This window comes from Kryptolebias marmoratus, linkage group LG16 (assembly GCF_001649575.2).
Source record: "Kryptolebias marmoratus isolate JLee-2015 linkage group LG16, ASM164957v2, whole genome shotgun sequence".
Taxonomy (NCBI): Eukaryota; Metazoa; Chordata; class Actinopteri; order Cyprinodontiformes; family Rivulidae; genus Kryptolebias; species Kryptolebias marmoratus.
The window spans coordinates 25,447,016-25,468,932 of NC_051445.1; the positions used below are offsets into that span (position 1 = coordinate 25,447,016).

Sequence of the window (21,917 nt, forward strand, 5' to 3'; positions counted from 1 at the left end):
TCAAACTGGTAAAAGTGTACTTGTTGGCCTCTGTCATCCATTGAAGCTATAGGCCATGGATAAGTGGGAGAAAGTGGTCTTCTTAAACAAATCACATTTTGTAAATAGGTGTGTGTGTGTTCATCACCAAAGCCAAAGCTGTATTTCACTCTACAGTTTTGTTCTAGTTGAATAAGCTACTCATGCAGGATGATATATGGAGGACTTGATGCTTTCAGAGCAGAAAAAGGGTCTTTGCAGAGGAAGAAACACAATTCATCAAGGCTTAACAAAGAGACAGAAGTAGGTTTGCATGATGTGGCAATATTGATTACTAACACAAGTAGCTTCTTGTGGTATTACATTAAGCAAAAATTGAGCAATGTGTGATTACGATGTGGTAGTTGAAGCCAGCCCCTATCTAAACCTGAAGATACAGCTTGTAAACATTTTTTGGCAACAATGTTCCCTGGTGTCAGCACCTTCTTTAATCTAGAGAAGGTGTCCTGGTTTACTACAATGATTGTGTAGAAGTGGCTGTAGGATCATGAAAAAAAAGGTTTATTATAGTTCCTTGGCTAGTGGGTGTTTCTGTATCTAATTCTGACATAGCATTTGTAGGATGGGCTGATAAAACATGTCTGGTCCATGGAGACAATACTTTGTAACATGGAGTATTTGAAAGATTTGCTGTCATTGAATTTGGGCCTTAGTTTTCAGGATAACTCCAGAGCTCATGTAAAGTCTTTGTACCGTTTGACCAAATGTTTTCAATCTGCCTGAAATAAAGAATGAAAAGATTAGAACACTGAGCAACCGCTTGCTCTTTGTTAAAAGTTATTTTTTTCTTTTGGCTGCTCCCCTCTGTGGGGGACACCACAGTGAGTGAACTCACACAAGAGATTTGGCAATTGTTTTATGCCGTGTGCCCTTTCTGTCGTAACTTGGGCTTGAACTTGCAGCCTCCAGATTACAAGTGGCATTGATGACCAAGCTACTGTAGCAACCTTTTGTTAAAGCCTTTAAAAAATGGGTAATTTAAGTTTTTGTTACAGCTTTCTTCCCTTAACAAAAAATACCAAACAAAAAAAACATTATTTTTTGGTGTAGAAAATGTCAGCTCTTGTTGATTCTCTACAATATCTCCAAAGGAATAAGACTTTTGCAAATTGGATGAAAGAGAAAAAAACTTAAAAGCAAAGAATATACTACAAAGTGAGTGAATTTGAACAAGAGAAAGACATGCTCTCTTGTGATGAATCTATCGACTTCTCTTGAATTGCCTGATCTAAATTAAGACCCAATGATGTAATAATAGATGTCTTTTGGAGCTTACGCAATGAGAACTTGTGGATGAATGTCTGCACAGATGCACATGTTGATGGGTGTGTTAATGTCCATGTGTGGTCACATATCCCATTCCATTATCTGCCGTTGTGTCAATACACTGATGACCTCACAGTCATTATAGAAGCTCACACATATGTGGCCCTCTCAACAGGCTGCATGGGAAAAGTGCTTACCAAGATTCTCTTGTCTGTAACCTCTTGAATCCTCAAGTCTTAAAGCTGATTTTCATTAGTGAAAGAATTCCTTTTACAACACTACATTTGTTTTTAGAAATGTGAGAAACTAACATTTCTTAATCATAATCTTATAAAATAGTTAAAGAAAAATAAGGACTAGTTTGAACTCATTTTCTGATTGTCTTGGAGAGCTAGTCTGGAATATGATTAAACTGTCAGAGCATTTACCCTTTGTCTTGGGGACAGAGATGAAAGTGATGCCAAACATTGGTTGAAACACATCAGTTGGGATTTTGAATAGCCCAGTTTGGTCTGTGTCATATGGTCACAGCACATAAATCAGAAGTAGTGAAAATTTGCCAAGGTTAGCCCATAAACCTTTTCGCATCTGCAGTCCATCACCATTTGATCCAAATTGGCCTGTAATACATACAGTATAACATATTCACAGCCACCTTTACTCTCTTCAGACATCCCAAAGCAAAATTTATTGGCACAATCACTATTGCAGATAATCCAAACCCAGTCTCATTTTTATATGTCACCAAACATTAGTTTCTCTGGCTTTGTATTTGAAAGTGTAAGTCTGTCTAGTTGATTCCAGTGGTAATATTCCATTATTCCACCTTATTCCCAAGAAACTGTCTGTCTTTTTCAACTGAGATTCCATTCCAGTCATTGGTCCTGCTCAGCTGAACAGCAGCTGCCACATCAGAGCATCTCCATTCATTACCTGCCTCTCCAAGTCCAGTCTCAGCCTTAGCTTGGTGTGGTCACCCTGTCAGACTCTGTATTGGCTCACTAAGCTTGGGTGGTGGAGGGGGGTTGTTTGGGATAGACGGTGGAGTAGGTGAGGAAGGCCTGGCCAGCCGCACTCCTAAGGCCACTGTTGGATCAATAAACGCAGCGATCAAAGTTGCAATTAACCCACCGCGCTAACACAAACAGCTGGGCCAGCAGAAACAAACAAAGCCTTCATGTCACCTAAAGCGTTTATTTTTGCAGATTTCCACCTCGGCCAGGGAGACCTCCAGAGCTTGTCAGCTTCTGTAAGCAGTGTTAGAAGAGAGGAATGCATGGCCACAGGGATGGCTGGCTGCCTGGCTATGCTGCTGTGCCAGGCCACGAGCTTATTGCTTGTGGTGGCATGTGGGTGAGACCAAGCCTATCTCTTGTCAAGACGCATCATGCCTAAATGTTTTTCTCATGGACATTAGGATGGAAAGCTGCTTTCTGAGGTTAGAGCCAAAACCTTGTGTGTATATGTGTACACCACAATACACATCTGAATGGTGTCATCTTCAGGTATACACATTAATCATGCTAATTTACAGGGAGAAACTGTTTATAATATACTCTCTTTTCCAAGTGTGTTTTTGGACAAAGCAGAAAATGCAGGAAGATGTAAAAAAAAAAAAAAAAGTAAAAGGAGCACAAGGGTAACTGTGGGTGGGTTGAGTTGGGGGTTGGTTTATAAACCTTCTGTTCATTCAACCCGCCACTTAGGAAACACAGTGTCCTGTCTGGTGCATGGACAGGAAGATTACATTTGGAGTGGTATCAGGTTTGTAAAACAAAAGGATGTGTTTTCCGTTTGCTGCCGATCTCTCCACTGAGAGTTTTGTGCTCCAGAGTTGCAAATGTTTTCACTGGGGATGCTGGGAGGGTGTTTCTAATTTCCTATCCTCTATCTCCTGGTGATTTCCTGTGTGTCATGTTTTGCTTATTGTGTGTTGGGAAAATGAGAGAAAAATGTGTGCTTCCCAAGTTGTGGGGTCTCTCTACAGAGGGGTGATCTTGACCCACAGAGTTCATGCTCTGCAAAGCTGGGGCATCCAAAGTTCTCTTCCCTGCTGTGATATGAAAACAATAAGTCTAAGAGCGGATATGTCCACAGCGCCACAGAACAAATGTCACACATGTACTTCGCTGCCTGGGTTCAGTTAGATGACGATGTCAGTAATTGCATTTAGTGCTGTCAGTACTGTGTACCAAAACATTTGTGCTGCTGACAGTACTTTTAAGAGGAGTTTACACTACTAAGCTTTACTTTTTTTATCAGATTGAAATGACCTAAGAGTAATGGCTCAGAAAAGAGGCAGCTGTTAAGATTATCACATTTTAGGGAAGAAAGATTAAAAGCAAGATTGTATACCACATTTGTATTCTCCATGCAAATAGTGTGAAGCACACGAACTCATTTGTAGAGTAGCAAATTGTACATTTTCTAAGCTTTTCTTCTTAAACTAGTTAAACTGCAGTGTTTTTTATACAGGGTAGGTCTTTTTGTCTTAGTATGTCAGTTGAGATCTGAGTTATTTAGCCATAGATCCTAGACTTATTAGGTCTAGGTAAAGGTAAGTTTATCTCTGCAGTTCTTCCACATTTCTATGCAGGGCAAACAGGCTGTTCTCAATCTAACTCACTGCTCTGTCATTTACTGGTGAGGCCTAGCAGATCCAAAGAGTCTGTGGTTATATAGGCCATTTCCACATGGTTTCTGCCTTTTAAAGTTTAAGTGTGTTTGTCCCTCAGCTTCCCCTCTTAGAATCTGCTCTGCTGGAACCAGATGAACCATCTTCACAAAGATTCAAGAGAGAAATGTATTCATAAAACTGATCACTGCAGCTCAAAGAGCAGCGAGAACCGGATGCTTTTTGGGGGTATTAAGCTTGAAAGATTTGAGATCGAGTTGACACATGTGGCTCTATTCCGAACACTATCTGATGGCGCAGAGAAATGATCAGGAATGAAATCTGAGCAAAACTTGCCACAAAGGGAGGAGGGGGAAAAAACATATTTAGAGCTCTGTGAACTGTAGCCAGGCAGGGATGTGAGGGAACAAAATGACAAAACAAAGTCTGTGGGCATTTTTTCATTTATTCAAAGTACACCCCTAATGGACGTTTTAAGCTTTTTTTCTGGTTTTAGCTTTTAGCTTGGCTGTCTCTTTCCTTATAGTTTTTATTTGCTCATGAGAGTATGTGGCTTCCTGATCTAGAACCCAGATTGGGTTAGAGCCTGTGTGTATGGATCACAGTTTAAGCAGATTCTTGTTTTTCTGGTAGCCTAAAAGAAAGAGCTCAGTACATTTGTCTAGGGATTATATTGGTGTACTATGGGTCACTCAAAAGAAGAAAAAAAGATTTTTAGAATTTTATTTTTTTAATTTCAATATTAAAGTCAAAAAGATGAAAATATAATTAAAATAGCTTTCAGGACTAAGTTTTGAAAATAAACACAACTGTATTTCTTTCCGTTTTTATTATTATTGTAGCCAAGGAATATAGGTGCACTTGCATTGAGTTGACTACTAAATAACAAGACGAGGCATGACGTTTGAAGATCCATCTTCATTACTCCTGCAGCAGCATCGATCACAGCAGCAGAAATCACAACTTCATTACGTTTCTAATAATAAAAGTCTAAAACATGTGCACTGAGTATTGACCTTAAAATACTCATAAAAACATCTGAAGTTTATAAAAACAGCTTGAATTAATATTATTGTTCTCTGGTAAAACTCTTACTGCATCTCAAACCACTAGAAACTTGGAAAAGTTGCAGCTCTGTACAGCTTCAGACACAAGATATGGTGTCTGTGTTAAAGGATTTTTTGTTATTAAAGTGGACCTATTATGCTAAGTTCACTTTCTGCAAGTTTTTGTTCTTCTATTTGGGTTTCTACTGCTTCTAAAAACAGTTCAAGCGCAAAATAAACACCCAGCTGTTTTTAACAATAGGTAAATGTTTTCTGGTGTCTGCAAAACGACTCATTTCAAAAACGTCGGGATTGTTGCGTTACAATCCCTGTTACCTAGCAACCCCAAGCTGTGCCCAGCCCCTCACCTAGCAACCAAAGTGGAGCTCCACCCACTTCATTACAGGAAGACCGTCACGTTTGTTCTGCTGGTTTTACCATTGAACAATGTCTGCTGGGAAAGAAAAATGCTATGTTGTCGTCCGTAATATAGAACATCTACTACCGATGTCCCGACCCGCTACCAGTCGGGTTTTGGACCCTCTTATTGCCGCGTCTCCTACTCGACAAATGTCGGTTCTGAACCACTAAGTGCCCCTGTCCCAAAGTCAGAATCCTCAGAGTTTTAATTAATAATGATATAAATGTGTGAGTTTAATCCTTCGGAAAGTTTTTATGTTTTCAGACGGGACACTGAGTTAGGGGCGTGGCCAACAGCAGCTTATTTGCATAATAGTGACATAGCCCTAAAACCGCTCATTCTGAAATGAGCTGAAAACAGGCAGAACTGATCAGGTGAAATCTCAATATCTGAGAACGATTTTGTGTATGAATTATAATGAAGATGTTTTGTACAGCCCACAGACCTAAGCATAATAGGTCCCCTTTAAAACCTATTCTGAATTACAAAGTCGCTGTTTACCAAAGGTCTATGACTGTAGGTCTTTGTACTAGTGATGGTTTGGCTTTTGAATCCCCTTTTAATCTCAAAATAACTTTTTTTCCCTAAGTCATATTGTTTTTATTATGAAAATAGTAATTCATCTTTTTTTTCCTTCGAATTTTAATCTGAAACAAAAACATCTTCAATATTTTTTTTTCTACTAGGTCGTTGTAAAGAATAAGCATTGGTCACCTACTAAAAAAAAAAATCAGTCACTTTAAAATCTCTAAAGCTTTCAGCTTTTGGGTTACGTTACATACCCTTATAGCACCCCTTTAAAAAATACACAGAAATACCTAAAGTGTCATATCACAGCTTACCACAGCTATAAATAAATGCAAGTTTCCTCTCTGTATAAATCAAACTGGAGGGGCAGTTGATGGCCAGGTGCAGCAGCATGTTGAATCGAACTAACTCAACAACTCAGGTGTGTTTGTAGACTCATGGTTATTACAGGTGCCAGGAAGGGGATTCAAGTGTTTGCTTTAAGCCAAGCAGATTTATATTTTTATTTTCTTCAACTCCTTTTTCACATTGAATCCACATGAAGTCTTTTTCCTGAACTGACTGATCATGTTAAAAGGGAATAAAATCTGTGGTTGTATTTGTGTGTGTGTGCATGTGTACTTTCAGTTTGGCATGTGCCTATTGTGAACATACTTGAGCACATGACAGGATTGTGTGTGTGTGTTTGTGTGTGTGTACATTGAAAACTGAGTATGCCATGTGAACATTTTTTAAAATGTGCACCCTGATGAGAATTTGATTTCCTTCACTTTTTCATTTTTTTAAACTTAAGATATTTTTTGTCAATTTATTTTTTTTAATATATTAATAGTGTGTTGCAAGTGATCCACCCTGTCCTTGAATTCAAACACAGGGACACATTGTCAATCAGTGTTTTTCCTGAATGAATCTGTCATCAGACTGAGTAGGAAACTGAGGTAGATGTCCCACACAGCTGACAGTTGACTCCATTTGTTATGTTAAAGATTTTGTTTCACTTTGACAGGACATGAAGTCATTGGACAAAAGCAGTGAACAATTATGTTTCTTTGACTTCTCTTTTCCCCTCTGAACTTGTGTAATTACATGGATCCTATTTGAGCACACCTGCCATTCTGGACTCTTAGCCAGCTGAAGATTTGAACCCAAATCTGTATTTTAATCCTGTTCTAACATAGTTCATCCCCAGTTTGCCATTTTGTAATCAGAAATGAATGTTTAACATTGTGAAACCAGGAATCACACACGTGCTCACAAAGAGCTGCACTGCTCTTTTCTGTATTTATTATTTGTTGTGCCTGAGCCTGTTCCAAGGCTGTCTGTCATTTTGTGCTGCTGTTTTTATTCCACATTACCATGAACACATCAGAGGTTAAAGTTACATAATAGATATTCCGTATTGCAATTTTTCTTTTTGCTTTCAGATGTTTTTTTCTGACCATTTCTATTTTTAATTTCATTTCAGATTTTTTCCTTTTGCTGCATTTGGAAAAGCTGCCTTTCCACACGTCTGCTCTGCACTAACAGAAAATACATTTCCACTATGCTATTATGAATGAAAATATAATTTCCTTTGCAGAACCTTGTGAGTGGCTTGTGAATACACTTAAACACTGCGATCATGGCTCATTGCCTCCCAAACATGTGACGAAGCAAACTGGGTTCCCTGTTAGTTTCATGTCCTGCTAACAGATCTCTCTCTCTCTATCTCTCTCTCTCTCTCTCTCTCTCTCTCTCTCTCTCTCTCTCTCTCTCTCTCTCTCTCTCTCTCTCTCTCTCTCTCTCTCAAAAACATGCAAGGACGGTTATTCAAAGCAGAAATTGTCATTCAAACTGCTTCCTTCCCTGTTTATTTTCTAGTTATAAAGCTAAGCACATTTTGAGAAATACCAAACACATCTTTACTCAACCTCACATGGACCTTTTCACTTCTTGAACAAATCTCCCCAGTTTCTAGTTAAGCTTTTGATCTTATCTTGTGAATGGAAGAAACTTTTTTTTTTGTTTGTTCGTTTGTGAATTCCTGAAATTACATCACATTTTGATCTTTACCTTTCTTGTATCTTTTTTCTGTCCTTTTTTTCTTTCTTTTTATTTTGTTCTTATTGTGCCGTGGTCATAACATCACCATAAAGGTTGTCCACCATAAACTGGAACAAAAGGGCAAATGTAATTGAGAATAATGAAAGAGAAAATGTAATGAAGTTGGTCAGGGAAAAGTGAAGCTCTCAGTGGTTTAGGCAGTGATCAATTATTTGACCTCAAACTTTTTGTTGTTGTTTTTTCTGGATCTGTCAGCACTATTCTCCTGACAGATCCAATGCTCCCTTTTCCTACCCATCTCATTTTTGTTTGGGTATGTTATATCTGTGTCTCTGCCAATGTGTAACTCATTTTCAAAATATTACGCTCCAGAGGAGGGGAGCCGTTGGTAAGCATGAAGACCTTATGTAAAAAGTGCAGGACATGGTTCTAACTTAGTTTCTCATAGTACCACAAAACAGCAGCACTGACTGACATAACTTACTGAAATAGTTGAGTTAGTAATACTGTAGTTTTTAAATGATAAATGACTTGCTGTAACTGAGGAAAAAGTAATATCACAAAGGCATCATCAGCAAACCTGAGCACAATCCTTTTGTCTTTGTCTTATCAAGTATTAAGAGATCTTAAACCAGTTGGAATCTGCAGTGGACCAGGCAGTTTTCAGTAAATGTTCTTCTGTCAGTGTATGAAAAAAAAACAAAGTATTAAGTGTCATGGTGCAAGTGTTGTCATGTCAAAGAGAACTTTTCATAACTAGAAGTGATGAGATGATTTTTAGAGATGTACCCTCTAACTCTTTTTCTCTTCACAAATTTTCACTTAAGTCCTGCCTTTTTTGTAATAATAAAGATATTTTTGTTTTTTATCTTTAGACGAGGTAAATATTTTGTACAGTACATGTGCAACCATCTAGCAGCACCCGCTGTTTGGCCCCTGGACCCCGTTTATGTGAACTGTTCTTTTACAGCCTCAGGATAATGGAAATGGACAAACCACTGCTGAGGCTCAGAGGGGTTAAACACTGCTTCTGCACTGACTGGCTACTGGTTACTAACTTAAATGTCTTGTAAAATAAGCTTCTTTTTTTTAGCGAACAGACATATGAGTGACGTAGAGCAGCTGGGATTGCTTTCCGCTCCTCTTAAAGAAACTTCAAAAATGATTTTATTTCTAGTTTTAACTGCCAAAGACCCCAAAGTTGTAAAACGGATTTGGTTTCCTAAAAGGAATTTTCACATTAGTTTAAATTTTTTTTAAACCTTTTAAGTTCTACTTTTAAAACCTTCTGAAAGCAAAGGTTTCCCCCTAAGGCAGAAACAAATATGCAGATATTAATAAAAACACCAACATACAGTAATGGTGTTTTTAGATTAAATTTAGGTTATTTTAAATATCACACAAGTTATGATGCACAATTAAATGTAAGATGATTCATTTACTCATTTACAAATCAATTCATGTTTTAATAAGCCTTTTAGGTATTTTATAGCAACATCCAGTGTTTTTCACACTACTTTTTTAAGTTTTTTACTGCAGTCTTTTATTGATTGCCCAAAACAGCGGCCTTTTGTTTTCGACAGTTCACTGAAATCATGATCAATATAAAAGTGATGTTGATTTGAGGCACATCATTTTCTCTTTTTCTTTTCTCTCCCAGGTGGAGCTGCAGTCATGCTGTGTGTTCCTGCCTAATGACAGCCTTCCCTCTCCGAGCACCATCATCTGCGGGGACATACCTGGCACCGTTCGTAGCTGGTACCACAATCAGGCCTCCATGCCTGGAACTCTGGTTGTCTGCCTGCCCCAGATCAGTGTCGGTAGTGCTGGACACAAATATATGGAACCTCTGCAGGAGCTCCCCTTTGTTGTCTCAAAGCCCATTTTAGAGGAAGGTGGGTTTTCCTACTTTATCACTACTTACTTCTAGACTAAAATTGATGTTTGAAAAACTTGGAGACAAAAACATTCCCAGGCACACTGCGAGCCCCTCAGATGACCCTATGTCAAGAAGATTGATTTAACGGTTTCACTGAGAAACAATAAGTACATACCACAGGTTAAAAATGGGAATCTTGGAAACTAAACTCCAATTAGAAGTAAAAAAGTTAAGAAAGTTTTTATTGATAATTAAAATAAATGGTTTAATAATAGTATTAAGCTATATAAATTGAATTCATCATCATTATCGCTTGTTCAACACTGTGCAAACCTTTGACCCACTACTATTCATTTACTGTGACAAAAGACAAACAAACTTAAGCAGAGCGACATTGAGAGATAGGTCTTTGCACATGTGGTGTGCACACCTGGCAGAGTTGACACAAGCAACACTTTTATGGTTAAGCAGTGTTTTCTCTTAAGCAGTTGAAGAAAAAATGAAGGGGCTCCTTTTTCCCCCTCAACATTTTAATGACATTAGCATTAGTCATATACTTCTTGTTTTCAGTGTTCTGGATCAATGCATTCAGTGTCCTCTTTAAGACCTTGTGCTGGCAAACAAATTTCTGTCTTCTGTAATATAGTAACTTTTCAATAAAAGCCCACAGAATGAAGCAGAGGACAGACAGCATTTTTAAACATTTAAGTTTAGATTTCCCTTGTAGAACTACAGTTGCAGGGGTCTTTCTTGCAGAAAAGATGGTTTCTTTTTTTGTTTTATCACAAGGCAAGGGAACATGTTGTAGTCTGCAAGTTTCCGGTACGTGCCAAACAGGGCCGTAGCCAGACTTTAAAAAATACTGAGGTCAACCACTCATCATCCCCCTGCACATCAGTTACAATGAAGACCAAAACTTAATTAAAATAGAAGCATTTATTTAAAACAAGTGACTTGAATGTGTATATGGCATGTATTTGTGTGTGTTTGCAAATTCATGGGGCGCAATGTCATCTGAAGCAACAGAGGACTCAGGGCACAACCATGATGACTCACTGAAATGACATGAATTAGTTTATATGAATGTTGATTGTTCACGCTGCACAAACATTCAGAACACAAGATTTTAGCATAGATTTGACCTTTTTATCAAACACCACTGAGGTGTTGTAGTTTTGGAGCTGGACCAGCACTAGTGTGGTCCGGATGTAAAAAAAAAGTGCTGAAGTCACCCTTTATTGACGTTTCACAAATCAGATTAAAGTTTCACAGATCACACACTTGGTTTTAAATGTTCTGCAATCAGTGCAGAATAATCTGCTCCAGGTTTGAAGTGTCTAGGTGTTGTAGTTTTTGTAACTAGAGGAGATTAAAGATGCTGAAGGTAGTGAAAAATTAGGTGGAATCGCCCTTTAGCATTTTCTGAATCGGAAACCAACTTCAGCTTCGTGGAACTGAAGGAGAATATTTTTAGCAAGTTACCTCGGTTGTGTTTCACCGTAAGTGGCGCTCTTCTTCTTCTGGTCATTATTTTAGCAGTAAGGTAGCAAAGCTGCGCTCTTCTTCGTAGACATTGAGTTTGGCTGCAGCTGCACACAGTTGCAGCGCCTCCTACAGGAAACTGGTGGAACTACACAGAGAACCACGCCGTTCAAAAGCCTTGTTTTGATTATTTTTTTATATACACAGCAGAAAAATACTGAGGTCCGGACCTCGGTGTCCTCAATGGTAGCTACGGCCCTGGTGCCTCCTCACTTTCTAACTTCTTCTTAGCAACTTGGATTTTAACCTGCTGATGCAGATAAAGACAAAGAGCAGCTTGAAATACACCTCAGCTGTGTCACTCATTGTCACCTGGTGCTTCTCTGTGATTCACTACTTCAAATGGCCCTCTTAAAGCTGAGTATTCAGCTGTCTGTAGGAATGCATATTGGGGACATGTTTTTTTCAGAGAAAGCGATGGCTTTCCTAACTTATTGGTATTAATTAGAAATCTGTCAAACCCCAGCTATGTGTTTCTGAAACCTTGAACACCAGATACATTAAATGACACATTTCTCCTCACCGCTGGTTTCGCCACAACTTCCAGTATTTTCTCAAAACCTGAAAAATGTATACATTTTTAGGATTTAAAAGGTTGGGTAGAGGCAGCAGTGAAGGCAGTGAATGTTTAACAGATTATAAAACAAAATAAAAGCTAGGAGTATGCCAATGTGGTGTCTGGTCTTATTTAGGTTTGCAGCACCTAAAAATTGACAGCATGCTTTACTTTAAGTCTACTTTTTAGAATCAGAACCAGTTTGTAAGTTTAACTTATTTATTGTGTAAATTTACTTAGTTAATATATTTTGTGTATCAAGACTACCTCAGGTCTCTGAGGCTGGGAGGTCATCAAATGGCAACACGTGCCATCACTTTTTCCTCATGAAAAATCCAAAAATGTTTTGTTAATTAAGGTGTGGTGTAATAGGATTTATGCTTTCCATCATAAATATTACTGAATAATTCTTCGTACATTTAATCCAAATGATGTTCTAAGATGCTAATTTAATTTGACACCTGTTCCCTCCACTATTTTTATATTCAGAAGTTTATGAATCCTCATTGTGTTTTGTCTGTCCACCAGGTGATGCCTTCCCGTGGACAATAAGCCTGAGTCAGTTCAGTGTGTACACACTGTTGGGACAGCAACAAAGCCTGAGCCTGTTGGAACCAATGGGGTGCACCTCCACACTGGCTGTCACATCTAAACTGCAGGGCATTTCTGAAGGAAAACACTCCTTTGTAGTCTGTCTCCATGTTGATCTACAGCCTGTCCACGTCAAGTGCTCCAACCCTCAGGTCAGAATGACAAAATTTCACTAAGCAGTAGTCATGTGTGTTTATACAACACATCTTTGTAAAGATTCCTACACAAGCATCTGCATAGTTGTCTAATACAGATCAGCTCCAGTAAATATACTTTCTTTCTTTGTTTTTTGTCGAGGTTTTTTAGGTCCAAGTAAAGATGAGTGTTGAATTTCCGAACATATTATGACTTTACTGTGTGTTATGTTTCAGTGATACAAATTTGAAACAGAATAGGATTGTCTTCCCTGTTGGGGTCCCCGGATACTTTTTTACTAAGCTATAACACAATTTAAAATGTTGTATTGTTTTGTAGTTAAAAGAACTGTCTTGAGTGACATTTTTTTGTAGACGCTTGTTCACATTGTAATTTTTAACACAGTGATTAGCCGTAGTGACAACTAGAATTAGTAGCAGAATTGGTACTAGAAGCTCTAAGTATGACAGAAAGGGGAACTTTTACCTTGCTAGTCCTATTTTAATGGAAACAAAAATAAATGAATAAAATAAACCTAAATTTCCAGATTAGTTACAGTATATAATAAATTATCTTTAGTTTTAAGACTCTTAACCTGTAAGAACTTTTTGATTTTTGTTATTTCTGTCTTCTCAGCCTTCATTAATCTTCTCTGTGTAAAGTTCTGACTATTTTAATTTCAAGTCTTGGTGTGTCTCTTTAGGAACTGCTGTTAATGCAACCATGGTCTCTTCAGATCCAGAGACCTCAGTCATTTTTTTGTAAATATCATTGCCACAGATAAAGATCTGGGAAATAAAGGTGGTCATTGGACAACTCGTATGTAAAAAATCCTTGGCTTGGTGCACAGTTAAAAAATTAGATGGACACACCAGAACCCGCACTCACTGAGATGTATTTATTTGGTCCACAATGAATAAGAAGGTTATTCTCATGATTAGTGCTGGTTTTAGTGTCTGCACAGTTGTTAAACTGCATAGGATGGTTGGAAGCACAGTTGCTATAACCAGCACAAAAGTTATCAGTTTTATTTAGACCTTCAACTTTCGTTAAGTGAATAAATTATTATCATACCAAAATTGAGACATTCGTGCATTCAAAGTTTAGGAACACACCCAAAAGACTTGGCTTTCTAACTTACCCTACTCTTTAAACTGCATTTTTGTAACATTAAGTCAGATTTTCCATTACTTCTGATGAAATACAAGTACAAACAAGGTATTTTTAGAAAGTGGAGTTCAGCAGTCAAACTCTCAAGAGAACATTGTGTTACATTTTTAAAGAAAACATTGATTTCATATTGATCTTTATAGGAGTGTTTTCATGTCCAGGAAAAAAAGATTAGAAGTGAAATATAAAACGTGTAAAGAAGCCAGTGCATGTAAATGTTTGCATGCTAATACATCCAGACGTTTTTGTTTTCTGCATAAATTTGGTCATTTTAATGCAAAACACCAAAGTGCAAATGTCACATTTTGGATAATCCTTTTTGGAACACCTTTTTTTTTGCCATTTAAGCTCTTTAACAACTCCTTTAAACTTTGTGCAATGCTCTTTCTCATGTCTCAGTCAAAATGTTATAATTGTTCTTAATCTGTGAACTACTTTTCCTGGATTTGTAATTACCTTGAACAGCATTTTTTATGTGTTGCTTCACATCACTGAACGTGTCCATTTTGACTTTGAGTCCATGTAAACATGAATAACATTATGCCCAATATCATGAGATATTACAAGATAGCCCGCTAAGAGAATGTGTTGTTAATCTCTCTCAGCTACTATCACCAAATATTTAGGCTCTATATGTGTAAAATTATGTGTTTTCTGAGGTTGATTAACTGTGATGGCCATCTTGATGTGGGTTGACTCCAAAGTTTAATTAGTTGTAGAGGCTCATCTATATCCTGAAAGTTTTAGTAAAATCCATTCAGTGGTTCATGAAATATTTTGCTTGGTTAATGACAAAAGTTTAAACTAAGACCATGCACAATCTAATAGAGCTCCGAACATTTGCTGGGGATCAGTCTCAGCTACTACCACACTAAAGTTTTGGTCAGTATCTGTAAAATTGACTGAGTTATAGTTGTTTTTAATGTCACTTGGTTGTAGTAGCCATCTTGAACTGGGTTAAATCAGTTGTATATGTACATCCTGTGATTACTTTCTGCAAGTTTAAAATGTGTTCAGTTGTTTAAGAGAGATTTTGGTAGAAGACACAACAATTGTCTTGGATAGTTCCACCCGGTAAATTCAAACAGGCTGGTGCTAGAGAGGATAGTGTATATTGAACAGAACACTGAAACCACTGGTGAAGCTAAAACAATTGGTGGGAAGGCAGGTTAAAAAAACAGATATTTAATTAAGATCCTGCTTTGAAGTTGGGCATTCAACTCAGTCAAAGCTGTGAAAATAAAGGTCATGCAACAGCACAATCATTTTTTACTCAATCTCAGCCTCATTGTGCACACCCTATCCTTTTTTCCTCTACCCAGCATTCTTTATTCTCTTGTTCCACATCTGCTGCTATGTGCAGTAAGCTTTGTTGTACTTGGTTGAAGTTCCAGGCTCAAAAGATCTCTGAGAGGAGAGCATGGTGCTGTACCTCCCCTGCTGGCAGTGCAGTCTGGTTAAGTATGGCAGACAGCTGTTGGCCCAGAACCTGGACAGCGGCTGAATCGACATTAGCAGCTCTTCCTGGACATGTTTGAAATGGACCAGCTGTAATAAAGTGTGCTGCTTTTAATTTGATTTATGCTCATTTGTGAAAGACCTCCTTGCAGTGTGTGCACTTATATAAGTGCATGTGTGTAAATGAGCAGTAAAAAGTGAAAGTACATTTAGAGCAGAAAAATCTAGTTTAATGTGTTTCTTTGTGTCTATGCACATGGTGGCTCCTTGATTGGTGGGGGTTAATGGAGGAGTAGGTTGCTCTCGAACATCCAGAGAATAGCTCACTGTGAAAATGTTACTTTTCTTTTTTTCTGCCTAAAAAGCACTTTGTGAACGCATGAATAACTGAAAGCATCACATCACATTCCCCAGCACTCTTCTCATGTTTTCCACAATGTATTTAGTTGTGTTGTTGTTTAAAGCCGAATACTCTTATAATGTGAACACATGATAAATAGTTGAGAAGACTTGACAGCAAGCCTTCAGTTTTTCCTAGTCCTGGTAAGGTTTTCAGAGGAACTTGATGACACAACTTAACTTTCCTTTGTGGGTGTTTCTTTAGGGGAATTGTTGTTAAGGATAACATTTATTTTTTAAGTGAAGCACATGTTTGAGCATGCTGGGGTTTTCAAATAAAGGCCCCAAAAAATAAAACATGAACACCATTCTAAAACTGTGTTATGTTGGAAGGTAAGACAAATGAGAATGGGTAGCAGTACATTTCTACTTATTATTTCCTCCTTTGCTTTCCTTCTCCCTCAACTTTAACTAGGTTTAGTGTCATGTAACTACAAAGTTGCCAAGCTAAATCATGGTAATGGCTCTAGAGGTCAGAACTATGAGAACTCCCAAGTGCAGCTGTTTGAGTCAGACCTTGGCACAATACATACATTTGAATGTAGTTTCAAATATTAAGCTTGCTTGTGGTGTGTTGGGCTTGTTTTATAGGGTGCTCTATTGGCTTTATGTTGTATTCAGTTTTGTGTCCCATTTTAGTTTTTCTACATATAATTATTCTTTTTGTTAATAATGACGAAACCCCATCTACGTGGACACGACATACTAAAAAGAAAATGAGATAACATTGTTCACATTGCAGTTTTTCCAACTAGTTTCATGTGTGCAGTTTCTTAAAGATAGCTAGCTCTGGGACTTAATCACTTTGTTTATTTGTTCTCTGTTTTCATCTGTTTCCAGGTTCAACTTTTGTATGAGCTTTTCCTCAGCTGGAGCTCTACATGGGCACGTCTCCAGAAGCATGGCATTTTGCGTCAGACCTCCAGCATCCCAGACCCCCCTGCTGGTGCTGCTCCATCCTCCCCAGTGCGCAGCAGTGCTGGCACCGTGCTCCCTGACACCAGCACCTGTAGCCCCTCTGCAGATTTTGGCTCACCCACGGAGGTTTGTTCTTTCTTGCATAACGACACATTTTGTTTTGTTGGATCAGTGTTCTTAGAAACTGTAAGTCATGCACATCTTTGCATATTCTTGCCACTGATGGTATCATGTAATGAGACTTAATTTACTCTTGAAATAAAATGATTCATGATTTTTAATAATTTTTTTGGCATTCTGTCCTGTGTGCTTTAATATAATATCTGACTCCCTCCACTGCTGCCTTCCAGATTACACAGCACACTTCTTTTAGTCCCTTTCTTCATTACCATTCATTGTATTTTCTTGGTTTTCTGCCTTTGTTGTGCTACGGTGTTTCACTAAGAGATCTAAGAACTTAACCCTGCCAGCTCCTGTCTTCTTTTTCAGCATATACTATGAGTCATGCAGTAACACAGGATATTTAAGCCTTTGTTGTGTACATAATTCCTGGACTGATTTATGATTGTAAGTGCAAACATTGTTTTATTGTTATGAGTAGTTGAGTCAGTTCTAACACATGTGATCTGTCTTACAAAATTGGTTTTGTTTAGGGATAATTTTCAAAGCTGGAAAAATCACATCAGTGTTTGTGTTTTTTACATAACCTTTCACTTAGCCGGAGCAGATACTCTGATAGGATGTGAGCTCTGTGTGATTCGTTTAAGCAGAGGCTTGATTGAGTATAAACCTGTCTTTTAATTTGGGTAAAACAATAACCTTTGTTTATATTTTCCATTTACGTAGACAAAATATTAAACCCAAAGCATAGAGTGAGCAATGTAATGGTGTGGAAATCCAATGGACAAAAAGTCACATTCTGTTTTTTTAGGATGCAGCAGCAAATTACGTTTTTATTCCCAGGAGGTGCTTATCCTGGACTGACTTTGTAAAGCAGAAGGTGTTTTTCACTCAGTGGCTTTAGTACAGTTCTGGGTCATAAGAGACCCTACCGTCTGTAAAAATTCATAAAGTTTTTATGTTCATGTCCAGGAGAAAAAGACCAGATACTAAAACATGTATGTAGAAGATTGCTCGTATGATCAAGTATTAGCAACTAGCTCATTCAATTCAAATTCAGTTCAAAAATACTTTATTAATCCCAAAGGGAAATTAAATAATATGAAATATTCTTGATCATCAGCATTTAGGGAACCCTTAAAACACATTAACCCTCCACCACACAAACACACACACATGCACTCACTCTCTAGTCAAGAAGGGAGGTGAAAAACAGCCTTCATATATATATGTGTGTGTGTTTCATGTGTTACTGTGCATCTGTGTTTGAATTTGATTCTGTACTATCAACATGTGTGTTCTTGCGTCATTTGTGGCCCCAGAAAAGTGGCAGTCCTTCAGATGTACTGAACAACACTGCAGTGGCCCCCTGACAGTCCACTTGTCCCTGTTTACATAAGCACAAACACTGGTAGAAGTGTTTAGTCCTCTGGGAGGCTGGGTGATTGAGCAAGGCTGTAGGAGCTGTAGAAGCTGTTTTGATAAGTCTCAGCAGTAGTGGCAGCAGTCTCCCTCAAACAACCTCACACCCCTATCCCTTTTTCACAATGTGAAAGTAACTGCATATACAAGCTATGATAAAAAATAAATAAATAAATTGGGAAAATATGGAAAGAATCCTGTTCTTTGGCCCCTTCCACTGAAAGAGTTATAGTTCTACATGTGTAAGATAGAAAGCCATTACAATTTAAGATAAATGTTGCCAAAATGCAGAAACAATGTCTCAGAATAATCCCTTTGAAATAACTGTTTCTTTGGGACTTTATTGATTTCTCACACCATTGTGGATAACCACTTTGCAACACTGGTTCAGGTTTGTGAGCATATAATTCATCCACATTAAAACTTTTAAATCCATTTAAAGTGCAGACTTTGAGTATATCATGGAAACACATTTTTGTTTTACTTTTTTCAGCCATTCTGTTGTAGATCTGCTGCTGTGCTTGGGATCATTGTCTTGTTGTATGACCTAATCTGGTTCAATGGAATGTTTTAAAGACAAAAGTATTTTACTTTGGCATGCAAATTATTAAGGTGTTTTGATGATTTAGTGAAATTCTGCTGTTGTGGCTGCCAAAGAAGCCCAGATCATCATCCCTCCTTCACTGTGCTTGACAGATGGTGTCAGGTTTTTATTCTATGCTGTGTTTGCTCTTCACCAAAGGTGGTACTGTGCATTATGTCCAAACATTTATACTTAAGGACTCTGTGCCAGATGTCTTGTGGTTTGTATCTTGAACAGTTTGGTTGCAACATTGCAAACATAAGTCATACTGCTTTTTTTGTCTAAGAGGTTTTTTTATGATTTCTTTGAGCTTCCCACAATGTCATTTCAGGCTGAATTTACTGGAGTGTTTACTCCTGGGATTATTGACAGCTGTTTTGAATGGGTTTTACTTTCCTAAGTTAATGGGCATCAGTGCATTTGATTAGCAGCACCTGACTGCTGCCTACCTTCAAAAAATGCTCGTAAGTCATAAGAGTGGCCTTAGAATTTCATACACAACTCTTACAATTGGAGATAGACCAACTAATTAGACTATATTTGCCACTTTTCAAAAGTCAGCAGTTGTCCATATCTTCATGTACTTACTTAAATACCAAGTCAGAAATTAAAGATGGAGCACCTGCTGCTACATCGAGCTCACTATTTTCCACAGTTTATTTTTATATATACGTGTTTTTAAGTGTACAAGTTCATCTAAAGGTTGTTAAATATGTTTATTTAGGTTAAGCAATTGTTGTTTTACAGTATTTTGTTAAATTAAAAATATATATATCAATAAAAAAAAAACTTGTGTTGTATATCAACCATGGGCTGTCCTGATTTCTAAAGATCGGTAAAGACCAGCGGTCCCCAACCCTGGCCCTCGTGGTCCACTGTCCTGCATGTTTCAGCTGTTTCTCTACTTCAACACACTTGACTGAAATGAATGAGTCATTTTCAGACTACTGCAAAACTTGATGATATTCATAGTATGTAATTCAGTTATTTGAATCAGGTATGTTGAAGCAGGGAAACATCTAAAACATGCAGGACAGTGGGACATGAGGACCAAGGTTGGAGACCTCTGGTATAAGCTATAGGAAAAACTCATATTGGTCAATCTGTACTCACAGTTTGTGTTAGTTTTTGTTAAATAAATAACAATGTGTAATAGATTATGGTGCTGCTCATCTGTGGTTGTACAGACCTAATTTTAAGATCTGAAAAAGGTCAGATTTGATCTGTCATAATTCACTGATACAAAAACGTCAAAGTTAAAAGTGCACATTATTTGCCTTGACAGTATTTGTTAAAGTAGCAGTTAGTTGTTCATCAATGCTGCATTTTGTTCATTTTATAGGGATTTTTTTTTCCATCTGTCTCCATTTTCATGTCCTTTTGTTTACCAAGTTTTTATTAGATTTTACTCATTAACATTTATATTTAACATTTTCCTGAGCCCTAATAGACAAGATCGTACTCTGATTTGCAGTCACCCACATCAGCACTGATCACAAATTTAAAAAAAGGGGGTGTGTCATTGTGATTTTATTTAACACTTTTTTTTTTTAATCTCCCTTGATTCTTTTACAATTTCCAACCTCCCACCTGTCCCTATTCCATGTTTTCTCTTTGCATTCATTTTTTTATGATCAGCCTTTTCCTCCATTTCTCTTTGACACCTCCTGGCCTGCTGTTGTCTTCCAATGTTTGAGTCTTTCTGATGAGGAAAGACAAACGCTGCAGAGAAAATAAACCCGGATCCTCAGCCCGTTTATAGCACAGGGGCCCAGGAATTAAACTGTGTACTTTATAACTTGGCTTGTGGAGGTGTGGGAAAATATTTCCCTCTTAGAATGTGTGTTATTGTTTGGGGCCCCAATCGGGCAGCTTACGAACACGGCAGATCCCACATCCATTGAATCCTCACTTTCATAAGTTCAAGACAATTTTACCTAAAAAAAAAATTAACTCCTTAAATTTGTTGCAAGTCAGTCAATAATTTGTATTGTAGGTACATAAGTCTTTTGTTACTCTGCAACAACAGATTACTTTTTAATACTGATTCTCATTGTATTTTTCCAAAATGTAATTAAATTTCAGACTTTTTTTGAAACCCTTTATTTTTTTCAAATTGGTTTCAGTGTCACAGGCTGAGCATATATAATACAGCTTTTGTGGTTGAGTGTTCCTACTTCATGCTATTTAGAAATGCAAAAATGCCCGTATGACTGTTGGGTGCCCATTATTTTTCTTTCCTCTGACCCTCATAAAATCAGTTTGTATTAAAATGAGTTTCAAATTGACAGCAGCTGCACCTGGTGGGGAAACTGGAGCTGTCGGGTGTCCGATGCCCAAGTGTTAGCACGCGGCAGTGCTCTGTGGTCTGAACTTCCCACAGCGCCAGCGGCTGGCTCCCGTTTCCACGCATGACATTACAGAGTCTAATCCTAATGACTGACCAGAACTGTAAACTAAACAGTCCTAACCACACACACTCATGCATGTACATACACAGACACACAAATACATTTTTGTTTTGACTCCATTTCAGCAATAATTAGTCCCTAAATGCCAGTCGACACTAGGACATCTCTCATTGAGACTGAATGAACTCCATCACTACTGGGTTCGTATTACTCTCTAACAGTCACTATCATTACACACAGACAGCCACACATGTACAAACACAACTACCTTGAGTGATTGTTGTCTTGGAAACACATAACACAGTGACTGAAACTCAAAAAGAACAGTTATTTGTTTTGTAATATATTCAGCATTCAAGTTGATCATTTTAAGGGTATTTTTCCACAAACTTTATTTGAAATAATAGGCAATCATTTAATTCAATTCAGGCCTTTGTTTTCAATCCATTCTTTTACTTTTCCTGAACTGAAATGCTAGTGCATGGAGCACATGCTTTTCATCAGTGTCTAGTGGTCCCCAATCTATTTTTGAATCAGCTTAATCCTTAATTTATTTATATTATTGTCATCCGCTGTTATTGTGCACCGCTTTCAGCCACCCTCAAGTGTGTGATTAAATTAAATTTGCAAATTAGTGTGGGGCCCTCCTCCCTCCCCCAGCTGTGGAAAGGGGACATAGTTTCCTCATCTGGATCCTCTTTAGGACACTGTAATCAGCCCTAGCAGCTGTGGGGTTTCTAATTGAGATGGTTGAT

At 37.8% G+C, this 21,917-nt stretch overlaps 1 protein-coding gene across 4 annotated transcripts in view; it reads left to right on the top strand.

The window, feature by feature from the left end:
* Window positions 1-21,917, top strand: part of LOC108234194 (vacuolar protein sorting-associated protein 13B) — a 339,365-nt gene that overhangs the window by 158,902 nt on the left and 158,546 nt on the right. For all 4 annotated transcript variants that reach the window (XM_017413202.3, XM_025005255.2, XM_025005252.2 and 1 more), the window contains exons 23-25: window positions 9,639-9,873; window positions 12,484-12,698; window positions 16,549-16,752. In XM_017413202.3, the coding sequence (XP_017268691.1) occupies window positions 9,639-9,873; window positions 12,484-12,698; window positions 16,549-16,752 (654 nt within the window). The remainder of the gene's footprint in view (window positions 1-9,638; window positions 9,874-12,483; window positions 12,699-16,548; window positions 16,753-21,917) is intronic.